The sequence below is a fragment of the Chaetura pelagica genome, unplaced genomic scaffold (assembly GCF_000747805.2).
Source record: "Chaetura pelagica isolate M959 unplaced genomic scaffold, ChaPel_1.0 scaffold416, whole genome shotgun sequence".
NCBI lineage: Eukaryota > Metazoa > Chordata > Aves > Apodiformes > Apodidae > Chaetura > Chaetura pelagica.
The window spans coordinates 1,270,567-1,284,600 of record NW_009953579.1 but is presented as its reverse complement, the minus strand read 5'-3'; the positions used below and the strand labels follow the sequence as shown (position 1 = coordinate 1,284,600).

The 14,034-nt window shown below is 36.0% G+C and overlaps 1 protein-coding gene across 1 annotated transcript in view; it reads right to left on the bottom strand.

The window, feature by feature from the left end:
* Window positions 1-540: 540 nt before the first annotated feature.
* The window catches only part of LOC104390592 (tau-tubulin kinase 2-like), a gene marked incomplete at its 3' end in the record, with an annotated part of 37,847 nt that continues 24,353 nt past the window's right edge, over window positions 541-14,034 (bottom strand). The window contains exons 6-12 of the mRNA XM_009999756.1: window positions 9,184-9,249; window positions 8,568-8,660; window positions 7,471-7,596; window positions 5,189-5,346; window positions 3,394-3,610; window positions 1,854-2,065; window positions 541-1,144 (exon numbers count right to left, since the gene is read on the bottom strand). Of these exons, the coding sequence (XP_009998058.1) occupies window positions 541-1,144; window positions 1,854-2,065; window positions 3,394-3,610; window positions 5,189-5,346; window positions 7,471-7,596; window positions 8,568-8,660; window positions 9,184-9,249 (1,476 nt within the window). The remainder of the gene's footprint in view (window positions 1,145-1,853; window positions 2,066-3,393; window positions 3,611-5,188; window positions 5,347-7,470; window positions 7,597-8,567; window positions 8,661-9,183; window positions 9,250-14,034) is intronic.

Sequence of the window (14,034 nt, the reverse complement as noted above, 5' to 3'; positions counted from 1 at the left end):
CTTGATGGGCCTCTGAGCAATCAGTCTAGTTGGAGATGTCCCTGCTTATTGTAGGGAGTTGGACTAGATGACCTTTAGACGTCCCTTCCAACCCAAGACATTCTATGGTTCTACAATTTTAGCCATTTAGACTTTTCCTGAAACACAGGAAACATGGTAGCACAGTCTTTTACATATTCATTGTAATTTTATGTTTGTGAACTGCAAATATAATTAAAATGTATTTGCATGTGTATTTCTCACTGATTAGAAATCACTGCATAAGGAGCTTCTTGATATATAATAAAATATATATAATTATTATTTTTTTAATTGATCTGTGGATCACACCTGCAGAATTATAAGCACTCCCATGGGAGAATGTAAACACTCATGTAACACAACACAGAATACCATTCCTCAAGAACCAAGTTCCATATCTGATGCAGTTAGCAATTTCTGCTACACTATCATATGTTAGTCACTGCCTTTTTCCTTACTATCTCTTTGTATGATTCTGAATAAAGAGATTCTCAATAAAACAGTGACTGTTTCACTTACCAGAGTGAGTGCTCCTTCTGCCTGAGCCTCCATAGGACTTGTAGGAGTAGCTGCAAAAAGCTGTCCAGCAGCCCCAGACAGAAGGTCCAATTTTTCAGTAAGCTGTTCAGAAGCAGCAGGATGACACTCCGTGGCTAGAACAAAGTCCACCCCTGAGGTTTGGTTCTTGGCATGGACACTGTTTCCTGCCCAACCACCCTGTCTGGGCTGCTCTTCTGCAGGAGAATCCTCCAGAACCTGTAGTACCTCTGGCTCTTCATCTGAGGGACTTCCAGTAGTTTTGTGCCCTAAAGCCTCATTTGTCCTGAAGTCCTGCAAGTCCCGTTCCTTATCTATTATCACCCATTCTTTAGAATCAACCTCCTGCCTGCAGGAGCTTAAGTTGACAGCTACAAATCCATTGCTAATAACACCATCAGCATGTTCTGGAGAACTGGCTGACACTGGCTTTGAAGCATCTGGAAGATATTCTTCATCATAGTGCCAAACATGGTCCTTGCGGGCAGTTCCAGGAGCAGAAATGTTTTTTTTCTGAGAAAGAGGAGGAACAGCAGCAACAGGAGGCTCTGCCGCAGCCTTCAAGTCTTTCTGCATCTTCTCCAAACTTAAGAAAAGAAGTTAATATTTTAATTACTTAAGAATGAATTAAATAATGTAAGCTGCATTTGAGATTTTTTCAGTAGAGGAAAACTAGATCTGTATTTTTCAAAAATTGTCACATTTTAGAACAATCTACAACAGCTGAATGATGCACAATTTGAGATAATTATCTCTGATGTCAGGTAAAAGTGGGCAGCGTAATTGTAATGTATTGTATTATATTGTAAATATATTATCAGAAGGCACAATAGTGAGTGGATACCAACTCAGTGGTGAGGCAACCACCAGATGTACATTGTAGTTAATTTATGCTGCAAAGCAAAAGACTCAAAGCAGAACAGAAGAAATACACATCTTCAGCAGCAGTTAGTAGCTGCTTTCAAGCAGAATGTTATGGGGATTGTTTGGATTTATTCCTCATTTATGTTTTGCACAACTTGCTTCCTCAAACAAATGGTCTTGAAATAAAAAATTCTCAATTGTGGAAGTCCAACTTTAACTGTGTAGTAGCATTAATCTTTTTGTGAAGTTGCCAAGTAATGAAATCCATAAATGAAGCGATATTATGAACATAGTAAATACTTGGCTGTAGCTTGCATAAGCAAAACTCAGCAGCTCTATTCCTGGTTCTCACACAGCAGAGGAAAGATGAGAGCATCTTAACTACACACACGGAAAAGATCTAAGCATAAGACTAAAAAGAATTCCCTTACCAGGTCTCAAGAAATTTATCAGTGTCTGGTTTTGACTCCAACGTCAGATGCTTCTCCAGTTCAAAGCTGTGAATTGAACGTAGCTTTCGCACCAGTGGGGCATCTCTGTCTAGCTGGGTGGTCTCTGAGCGAACACGAATCGGAGAACCGAGACTCGGTGCATTAAGCACTCCGTTCACTGGCCCATGGCTGTTTTCTTCCTCTGTAGCAGCCTGTGCAAAAAGTGGAGTAAAAACACAACTCACTAGGAGTGGCAAAACAGGGGAAGATAAGGTAGTACATGGTGAATACCATCTAGGTTTTTAGCCTGTGATAACCCAGTTTGATTTTGGAATAGTTCCTAACTTGATGCCATAGTTAAGGTAGTTTAGATACGTTCTTCAGCACCCACCTACAACAGACAAAATACTAATAATATACTAGTCTGGGTAGGTCTGAGAACAGGAGTCTCAAAAACCTAGCAATACACTTATATTTACTCTGATATTTCACATCCGTCTCTGAAATTTTCTCTAAGAACAGTCTGTATCCCAGCACTTGGTCGCATCTTCAGTCTGCTTTACTGCCAAGTGCTCTTACTAAACACTGTTACACACTAAATCTATTAGGTATTTCTGTGACTTAGAATGATGTCTTAACCCAACTGCATTCCATTTTGTACACTAAATGGACACGATTTAGAGCTGGAAATTATTATAATCCTTGAATTCAACAGGTATAACTAATAGAAATTGCCTTTGTTTATACCAGAACAATCTCCTTTCTCCCTCTTTGGTAAAAAATCAAACAAACAAGTACATTTGAAAATAGGCACTATGCCTTATTCCTTCTCACAATACATTTTTTCTTAGTAAACAAGAAGTAACAGCCTCATAACTGGACAGCTTTCATAGCTAAGAAGCATTTCAGTACTACATCCCTCTGCATGTTCAAAACATTTTTGTATCAAGAAACAGCTACATTTGTCTGAATATGAAATGTGATTGTGAGCAAGGGAGACAGGAACCACTTTTCAGGGGCCACTTTTGAGAACTAAGCAGCATTCTCTCTCTCATGAACCTCTTTGGATCAGTACAAAGGGATCACATCTTATGGAGACAGAAATATCAAATGATTTAAATGGAAACTGCCAATCACACTACCAATCTGTCAGTTGAAGAATAACATTAAGCTGTTTTTTGTATATTCAGTATCTAACCTGACACATGCAAGATACAGGAAATTTCCTTTGGTTTCACTGAGTTAGCAAGAATCAAAATAATGTCTGAAGAACATGAATATGAATAAACTACAAAGAATCCCAAATTATCAGCAATCTGCTATTCATCATAAAAACTTGATAAAGTGACACAAGGCCCAAAAGCTTGTCTGCTCGTTCCAGTACATAAATCACTCATGTTTTAGCTCTACCATACATCTTTTCTTAGATCCTTCTACCTAATCAGTATTAGTAAGACTGCATTATTAGTTGTATCTTATGTGCACTATGAGGACAGGAAACTGTTCAAAGATGATCTTCACAATGCAGATTTTTAAGTACCTTACAGATCCCTAGTTTTATTTTGTTTCTGTTTGCATCCATTTCCTCCCAAACGTCTTTTTCCTGAGGACACTGATGCCCAGGGGATCCAGGTAATTTCTCTGGTGAGACACCAACAGGAATACCATTCTCTCCATCACTGAGCTGTTCATCAGGGAACACTTCATCTGTGTTTTCTCGCAGCAAATCTCCTGGGATAGGAGTGGCATTGGCAATTCTACAAAAGTAGTTTGAGGAAAAAAAAATTGAGAAGGTAAAACTGCTGATACTCTAATGTGCTTCTTAAAGTTATTTTCTACTAAAAATAATTTTCTACCCTATTAAAAGAAAACAAAATAAAACAACAACAAAAAACCAAGCAAAAGCATGCTTCTGTAGAAAACTAATTTTTTCATGTATTTAATATAAAACCCCTTACTTTTCAGCTTTCACAATATATGTCTAATTTAGGCACATAACAAAAGAAGTAAAATAAAAAACCAATCACTTAAAAGCTGTTTTTTAAGAAATGTTTTCGAAGCAACTTCTGGGAAAATTTGTTGGAGATCACGTCCAGACATAACTTTGCTCCTGACTCTTTTACACATATTTTTCTATTAAAAAAATTAATGAGAACTTTCATAATTTTGGTTTCATTTTCCCACAAATTTGGCAGAATAGCAAAACTTACTGTTGGAGGAAGAGAGATCGCTCATCAAACTAAATTCAGTTTTAATCACTATTCTTATCAAAGTGCTATTTGGTCCTATTATTGACAATGAAAACATAAGCATAATGCTAATAAGACATTACATTTTAATTAAAGTTCTGTAGTCCCATTGACTTGGAGCTAAATAAGGATTTTAGCTCAGAATTTGAAACTGAAGCAATGCTATTCCTAAACAGTGAATGCTCAAAATGTCTATTATAAGTCATTCCTTTACAGTCACCAAAACTGTTAACTGCAGCCCAGACTATCAATACCTCCAGAGGGATACTTAGTGTGACAATGGGACACAAAATCCCCGTCAGCTCCAGTGTGTGTAACAGTGCACACTGTACACCTATGAAATATTAACACCAGTTAAGATCTTGACTGACATTGATTTTAACACTTTTTTTTTTAAATACCATGAAATGCTGGGAATCTAATATTTCTAAATTAAATTTACAAGTTTTTCAGCCTCACCACAACACACATACTCTGTCATGCCAAACTTTGTGACTCTTAGATTAAAAGTTGATCTACTCAAGACCTACAACAGGCACAAAATCTTCCTCCACACCCATAAGCACCTCTTATGTTCTTCAATCCCCCGAGATGAGCCTGAGTATTATTCAACATCACGTCATCCAACTTACTCTATGACAGTAGGTATTAAATATTAAGTATTTTAAACACGACCTAAATCTGTTTCCAAATTTCCTATAAAGACCTGTTCTTTTTTCAAAGTTTTAATGAAATTACAGCTAGTAGTTTATTCCAAGCTTACAGAAAACAATGAGTTTATTTCCAGACAGTTAAACTCAGGACGCATCATTTAATTTCACAAAATATAATTTAGCAAAGGACGAGTTAGCAAGTTTATATGCGATTTCCTGAGCTACTATGTTTATTGCTATAAATTTAGGACAACAGTGCTGAACTTTTAGGATAGTACAAATGGGACCCCTAGAGAGGGTTATACTTCAAATGCTCCCAAACCCGCATTTGTCTATTTATTCAACATTCTGCAGAAAAAAACTAAGTTATGGAGATTATTTCCCTTCAGTAGTCTGCAGCTGCTTTTTAAGTGACCACATTGTGTACACATACCCAATGGCAGCGGGAGTAAGACGAGTGTGTAACTGAGGTGTGGTTGAAGTTGTTGTTGTTGTTAGAGAGCCGTCTGTTCCACTCTTCTCCCAATCAAAAGGGTCACTTTCAATAACCCCAAACGTTTTCATGCTGTTGTCAAACACAGACATAAGAAGCTAAAAATGAAATAAAAAATTAATAAGCTTAATTTTCATCTAAGAGACCAAGCAATTAAGAAACACTTTCCTATAACACATTAGCATGTTTCTTAAGATTTTTACAGACAATTAAAAAAAAATAATAATAAAAAAAGGACACTGATGTTTATATTAACCATTTCTCATGTTCTGGGGTTTCAAGGTCAAGATATGTAAAATTCTGGTTTATTATTAAAAAACCCCACACCACTACATCTAAGTTTCTGATGGTAAAGAGAGGCAAATATACACCAGAGGCTTCCATAAAAAGAAAGATACACACAGACAAGTAACACCATTAGAAATCAAGGAAATGAATGAGGAGTACATCAGGAAGGATGCTAACTTGCTAATTCATACACTTCTATTATTTAGAACCATGTATCATTTACTTTATCTAATGCTGATCTTCATCCCACAGAAATGTTACAGTGGAAGTTTTCCATCCTCATTTTACACCATGAAAAAGCATCTGGAAGAATTTGTGTCAATGACAGAGAAAGAAATTACGCAAATACAAACTTTAATGCTTGATGATGACAGGAGGAGTGGCAATGTGTGCATAAATACCTGAATAAACGTATCTGACATTGTGAAAATAAAACATGGATTCGCCGCCTATGTAACAAAATGTTTAGACTGTAAACTCTCCAGAGCAGGAAGGGACTTTTTACAAGTGCATGTAGTGACAGGACAAGGGGTAATGGCTTTAAAGTGGAAGAGGTAGATTTGGGTTGGACATTAGGAAGAAATTCTTCACTATGAGGCTGCTGTGAAACAGCCCAGGTAAGTTGTGGCTGCTCCACCCCTGGAAGTGTTCAAGGCTTTGGATGGGGCTTTGAGCAACCTGGTCTAGTGAGAGGTGCCCTGCCCATGCAGAGGGGTTGGAACCAGATGATCTTTAAGGTCACTTCCAACACAAGACATTATATGACTCTGTGATTCTACATTCTCGTTCAGTGCTTAACCATAATTATGAACAAAGAATGATACATATCAAATGAACAGTATTGCTGCAAATTTTTTTTCTTAGAAATGTGCAGAATACTAATACATTTAGAGAAATTCAGTTACTAACAGGAAATTAGTTATTCCTTGATATTTTCAGTTCTTATTTACTAACTTACATTGATTTCTCTGTTCATCTTACCAAGTAAAACATGGGAATCAAAGATTCTTATGAAATTCTTATTCCAGAATTAGTCAGACCGATTTATTTATTCAATTGAACCAATTCAGCTTGCACACCAGCAGAAACTCATTCTTTCTCGTTTTGCTGAGTTAGTGAGTCAAATAAATGCACAGAGGCAGACAGGTGATGCAAGTGGGAAGATGATAGGAATGTGTGTTTCTGGGAGCCCGAGGAAAGGCACATACTTGCCATGGTGTGATGTTAGATCAGTTCAACTTCTCCCAGACTGAAAAAACTCTCAGTGACTCACTCCCTTTTTTTCCTGAGTGTTTCTCTGCTGCTTTCCACACATTGGTACAGAACAAAGCCCTATCTTTCATTTTATTTATTGTTAAAGCATGGGTCAACACTGAGTAAGACATATTCTACAGCATATCATCTTGGACCTATCACTTTATCACCAAGCTCACGCTGTCTGTTTCAGCAGGCAATAACTCTCTTAAACAAAGAAAAATGACTAGTTTTCTGATTATCTCTGCAGCATTAAAAATCTACCATGGCTGGATGTTGTGCTCCATCTGTACACATTATAGGTGCTGAGCTACAGATTTTGGAAAACTGCCAGAATGACTATCACTGAGAAAACAATCTGATCAATTTAACTTAAGGAGCACCCACTGGAGGCTATGATGGTAGGATAACACCTGATTCTAAGAGAACACTGCCTGCAAAGCAACTGTCAGTTGTTCTTAGAAGCTTAACTGGCCGTTATATTCCTCCCAAATGGGAAAACAATGACAATTTTGAACTGCAAAATTTGTGACTCTAAATGGTGATTAAAATTATTTTGTGTTGGCACAATCTGCAATCACCACAAGACACCACAGTGAAATCAAAGGAAGACCAGAGATGAAATAGCATAAAAGTCTGCTATTTAAAAATCAGGAAGACAAAACAGTAAAAGTATTTACCTGGTAATCAGGCTTTGTAAAGTAATCTAAGTTAGAAATGTGATCTAAAAAGATGTTGAATTCTTGAGGAAGATGTTTCAACATAAGTCTGTGCTCGTACCTTTCTTTAATAGAGCCCACTTGCTCCTAGGAGTAAATAACACAACAGACATTAACATGCCTTCAGTCTCTACTACAGCATATTCACTTTGTATCTTACAGCCATTCAATACACTGCTGGCCAGAAAGCTGGTAAGTACATTACACTGAATAGTACTGAGGAAGGCCACTCTGTATCAGATAGCAAGATAAGAGATTTCTGTCATTGCCCTCAGTACATGTGCAAAATAATGTACAAATGTCAAATTCAATACAAAAAGCTATTTAATTTTCCATTGTGTTTAAATGCTGCCTGGTATCAAGGACTGTCATTAGTCCAACCCTTCTAAAAAGGATGCTTTAAAGATTCCTATTGCACCATCTGAAGTTCAGTCACTTTATATTTGATCACCACAGCATATTGCAGAAGATTAGTAAATCCTGTTTAGTGCAAGATGAGTAAATCAAAACCAAAAGGAAACGCTACCCATATACCACATTGTCATCTACCAATGCATAAACCACACCAGAGAGTAAACTTGTTTCAATCTAATTTCAAAAGTTGAAAGAAGTAATAGTAGGCTAAGTAGACATTGTTTCCTCATATACCTCACCTATGAGGCACTACTGCATCTTGACTGATTCACATTTGTTTATCAGCAAATTAGAAATCCCATTTCACAAATAGTCAAAATAAAAAAGAAATTCTAAATGTTTTATAAGTGAAATCAAAAAGTATTCAAGTAAAAACAGGAAAATTGAGTAAGTGGCATATACATGTTTACTTTTGCCTTTTAAAACATTTGCAAACACAATCCACTACGTGCCTAGATAAGTTCATAAAACTTGATTGCTTTTTATACCAAGAAACTAGCAATGAGAACTAACACTAAAAACACTGGAAAATTCACTGCTAAAATTAATTAACTGTTTATTCTTAAAAGAATCTTGATCATAGCATTCGCTTGCAATCCAGAAGCAAATCTCCCTTGTGCTCTTATTTTCACTTTTAGGTTTACCTTATCTTTTATTTTTCTCCAAGGCAGTTGCCCAACCACAAATTCTACCAACATGTAGAACAGGGACCATAGGTCATCATGCCGACCCATTTCCTGTGAAAAAGAAACATTATTCAAATGCACCCATGAGACTCTTCACTGCTCTGGAGACTTAAATCGTTATATATAAAAATTATTAAAATCAATGCTGCAACCCAAGTTCATATAACAAAATCCAGCAACTATTTAAAGTAGAAACATACAAGCAAATTTCCACAGAAGATAAAGAGAAACAAAACAGAAGATGAAGTATGTTAAAATAACACTGCAAGTCCCTATACTGGAAGAGCTGTTTATTAAGAATTCCTGAGTATACGCCTTTTATGAAACTCAGTAATTTCAGCTTTTAATTTATTAACTTACAATACAACTGGACACCAAAGTTGCTATTGAAACCCCTGTTATTTCTACAACAAGATCGCTTTTATTCGACTGATGCCTTCCCTAAAATTGATAAATATTAATTTCTACATTATAAATATACACACAAGAATACAAAAAAGGAAACCAATAGTAACAGCATGATTGACTGTCTTCAGCTACATGACATGGATATGATATAGAGTGAGATACTCACCCTGTTTCTGTGAGCATTGATAGACGCATATCGTACTGTTCCTCGAAAACCAGCGACAGCTCGTGGCTGTCAAAGAACAGAAAAAGATTCTCAGATTCTCATTGTTAGAAATAAACCCTCTGACTAGAAAGTCAGTATGGAACCAAAACAAATATCATTTGAGACTTGTTTTACTTAAATTTGCTGTGTTTCTACAAGCTAACAGTGGAAAACCAAATAGGCATTACAAAGTGGCATGTGTCATAGTTTTCTAAACTATCTCTTTATGTCATTTTGGTTTCCACAGGCCTTAATTTCTGTTTACCTCATCCCTCAATCAAGCTATATGGCAGAGCTATTCCTCTTTGCCCTTCAATAATGGAATTATTTCTTGGTTTTAACTATTAGAAGTCTGGGGGTTTTAATTCTGAGAGTATCTAAACCACAATGATTTCTTCCACTTCGCTCAAACACACCAGCATTCCATGGTATGCGTAAACAACCAGACATTTACGAAACGTGCTAGCAACACTTTCCCAAACTATTTTCTGAACTAGCAAACCAATACATTTTTTGATAAATTCCAAAAGCAGGGAAAGCCACAGGTAGGTCTCAAAGCTGTGTCTGAGCAATAAATAGCAAGGGCTGCACTACAGGCACAAATTAAAAATCTTTCTTTTCTAGTTTCTGAATAATAGCTTTTCCTCCCTGACATTCTCGATACTGTATGATTGTAAGTCAGTTGGTGTTTTATAACCATAGAATATACTTTCCCATCCTTCTTTCTTAAAAAAAATAAAGTTATAAAAAATAATTACATAATTGATGAGTCATCCTTACTACAGATTTACAAATAAAATTTAAAAGATCCGAAAACCAATCAAGCCGTGGTGCCTAAGACAGATACTTAACTCATGCTACCCCTTAACTATCGTCCTATGGAGAGAGAACTGCCAGAAGTGCTAAATTTGCTTTCTTTAACACAGTCTTATCTTCCCAATCAATTATTCGTTTTGTTTCCTATAACAGTGAATGCAAGAAACCCAAATTATCTTCCTCACCTCTGATTTATTGTATTGATGACTTGTCTGCCTGCCCCAGTCTCAAGACTGTTTCTAAGATTTTGAACAATTTTGCACAATACATCAAAAAGTCTGGTTTGAGATACACACAAAGATAACCACAATACCAAATTATTACCCTATTAAGATAAAACATTTCAGTCCCTCCCCACCTAAACATTGACAGGTATAATTTCTTCATATCCACCAAGAGACACTACACCAAGAGTTATCATTTAAGTACCTCGGGAGCTGCCATTACTGTCAATAACCCTATCAATTAAATCCAGCAGGATGATGCAGCAGTATCTTTGAAAAGGATTCAACAGCCCATATAATCAATGTCTGTTAGAGTGGAACAATTAGAGCTGAACCAGTTTTAGTTATGGTGGAGAATATTTTCTAGGATGTTCTTAACATTAACAGATTTTCAGATTATATTCCATAAATCTTAGGTTTTGCACATTATCATAAAGTTTAAATGGTGATTTGAATACATTTTGCATTCAGGCAGGATAGACAACTGAATTGCTATCTTAAACCTTATAAGTAGAAAATATTCCATACTGAACATGACCCTGAAATGAAACATAACACTGTAGTTGCATAAATTTCACAGTACCATGCAATTATAATAAAGCTAGCTCAAAATGCTTTGGAACTGCTAAATTTCAGGAGGAACTAAATTTTTTTTTAAAAAGGAATTAAATCTCCTTAGCAGTTCTGAAGACTGGCAAACCATCCAAGTAAGAATAATACTGCATAGAAACATTTTGAAAAAGATGCAGTTGGATGAATAACACCTCTTCAGAAGGGCACTGAGAGTTTAACTTCAGTAAATCCGAAGAGCATAAAGTTTCAGAAGATGAAACCAAATACTTGCCGTCTCCAGCCTCTGGTCTGAATGTTAAAGAGGAAGGACTTAATTCAGTTTTACTACGTTAAATATTTCCATTCTTCTGAGAATAGTGAAAGAAAATTATGGACACTAGAGTGAAATGAGGCTTTTATTCCTAGGGTGACAACTTCAATTTCTACTTGATAACTAGCACAAAAACATTCCAGTTGTTTGACAAGGAAATAATAAAAATAAAAATAATAATAAAAAAACAGAAGTAAGAAGTTACATATGAAATCTAAATTATCCCATCCAGTTTACAAAAACTAACAATCTGTCTTATTCCTGTTCCGTCCTGGGGAGAAAAGGCCGTATGAGGAATTTTATTGTGTAACTCAATTTCCTTTGAATGCTAAAGTGACTGTCATCCTCAGACATTTCTATGAAACTATTTGCTTTAATATGACTTCAATTATCTAAGAATCACCTGGCTGGGAAAAAAAAGTACATTGACATCACTGATTAAATTAATTCTAAATTCTTTATCCCAGCAAGGATATTTAAACCCTTTTATAATCTCTTGTCTTAAGAGTGCAGTTTGAATAAATTTGACTTAAGAGCATATGTAACTCTTACACTTTAAGAGTTATTTTTCTGTGACTAATTTTTCTATACATCAAGGTAGACATCAGTTTCCTTTGGAGGTGGCTCTGCAGAAAACTACATGCAGAAAATTAGGAGTAGCTAGAACAGTGAATTATTTCCTCTAAGAATACAGGTTTGCAGATTCCTGGGAGATACCATACTACAAACCTGTTAATGAATGTTGCTTCTTTAGAGGGGTTGGGGAAGGGGCAAATCATACTCCTTAGCTCAGTTCAGTTCTAGAGAAATGCTTTGGGTTATGTTGGAAAGGTTTGCAGAGTAAAAAGTTAACTTTTTTTTCTGCAGCCACATAAACTAGATAATAAACATGAAATATTTTAAAACATGAAATTTATAATTTTAAAAAATATTTTTTAGATTATATCTGACATACACCATGGTTCTTCCTATCAATCAGGCAAGAACTGAAAATTCTTATGTGTCTTAAGGTTTTGGATTGAGAAACCAGCTCAAGCAGTGAACCTCACCTTCCTGGTGCTGCCTCTAAAGCCAAGTTCTGAAGTGCACAAGCAGGGTGGTTAGAGAAGCAGCCACCTACATTACCTGTGTTTTCCTATGTTAAAGGCAGAATTTTCCTTATCTTCTCCCTTTGAAAAGTCAGTTTTCTAGTTCTTTTACCCAACAGGAACATATTTCCAGGATCGGGAATATACACATACACAGTTACAATTCTTTGGTACTTTTTTTCATATCAAAAGGCTTCAACAACTCACACTACCACCTCCCTTTTTTTTTTTGTGGTCATAGATTTTGTAATCTAATTTAATGCCTACCATATGTTAGCACCAGTGAAAAGCAAATAAAAAATTCAGGGATTGTCTGGGTAAGGATGCAATTGCATTACACTATATTATACATCTCAATTAGTTTTTACCATACATACTCTTCAAACCCAGACTTTTATCACTATGTAAAAGATACATCAGACACTGACAACAGAGTACTTGCACTTCAAACTCTCTGTCGACCCATCTCGTACCAGTTGTCAGTATGATACATTATTTGGACTCAGATCTACCTAAACTGAAGTTGTGATTTCACAAAATTGAGTGCAGCTGTCTGATCCTATCCTTCCTGGGTTCCAGCGGAAGCTGGGTAACAAGCCAAGTTAACATCTGACAGTACAATTGAATTTGGCTATTTTGAGTTCATTAAAATTTAACTCCAACCACCTGTGCTACAAAGAGCATCACCAGCTCTAAGATAAGAATATTTGATACATGAACCATCTCCTGAGCTACTCAGTGTTCAGTCTGGAGTATTTGCTTAGACAACTTGATGCACTAGCTGAAAATGGCAATTGTTCCAAAGCTGATTCATGAGCAGACAAAAAGCCTGGCAGGCTGGAGGTGGTAAAAACCTACTGTCACAAAGCTGAACTTATTGCAAAGAAAAATCACACAGGATAAATCTGCTCATATGTATGTTTGCTTTGCCTTGTGCAATCTTTCTTCTTCTCCTACCAGGAGCTGAAGCAGAAATCACTGTAAGAGGAAGACTACCCAGGTAAGCCAGATAATATGCTGGCAGAGAATTTCCCCATACAGCAGAATATTGCTTTACCTATCTCCATAAGTAAAACTGCTACAATTGTTCTGCATTATGGGAAGTCCTGTGCTCTCAGCAGACTGGAGAATTGAGACTTTAATTTTTGTTTTGTACATATAATATTTAGTATTTATAATACCATACATTAAAGAGTTGCATCAATCCAATAGTAGACACGTCAATAATAGATTTATTTTCAACTAAGGATCAGAAGCAAAAGGTCTCAAGCAAGCTGAGGTACAAAAAATACCATGCTTTTCCTTCTTTACTTCAGATGGCAAGTAAACACACACCTTGTCTTAAAACTGCAACTATGTATTGGTCAGAAAGGCAGGGTGCAGCATGAAGCTGAAAATACCAAGCAATGTGGAGGGCATAAGGGCAGCAGCACACAAAACCACAGAAAAGCAGTAAGTTTCACCATTCATAGAATAACTATTTTTTTTTCAAAGGTAATATAAAATCTCAGTGGAACAATTGTTTCTCTCATTTTTTAAGGACCACTACAGCCCATTACCCTGAGCATCTATTAATTCTGTAGAAAATAAAGGAACTGTATTAGAATATAGAATATTATGCAACCTTCTTTGTAAAACAAATAGAATTCAGTTACTTGTAACCTGAATTCCACAAAAATAAAAGACCACAAAACTCAGGCCTCTGATAATACATGATGGTTGAGCCATGGATTTAAAAAAAAATTATTACCTCAAATTCATTTGTAAAGGTTAATCTGTTTAAGAGCAAAGATTAGTGGCT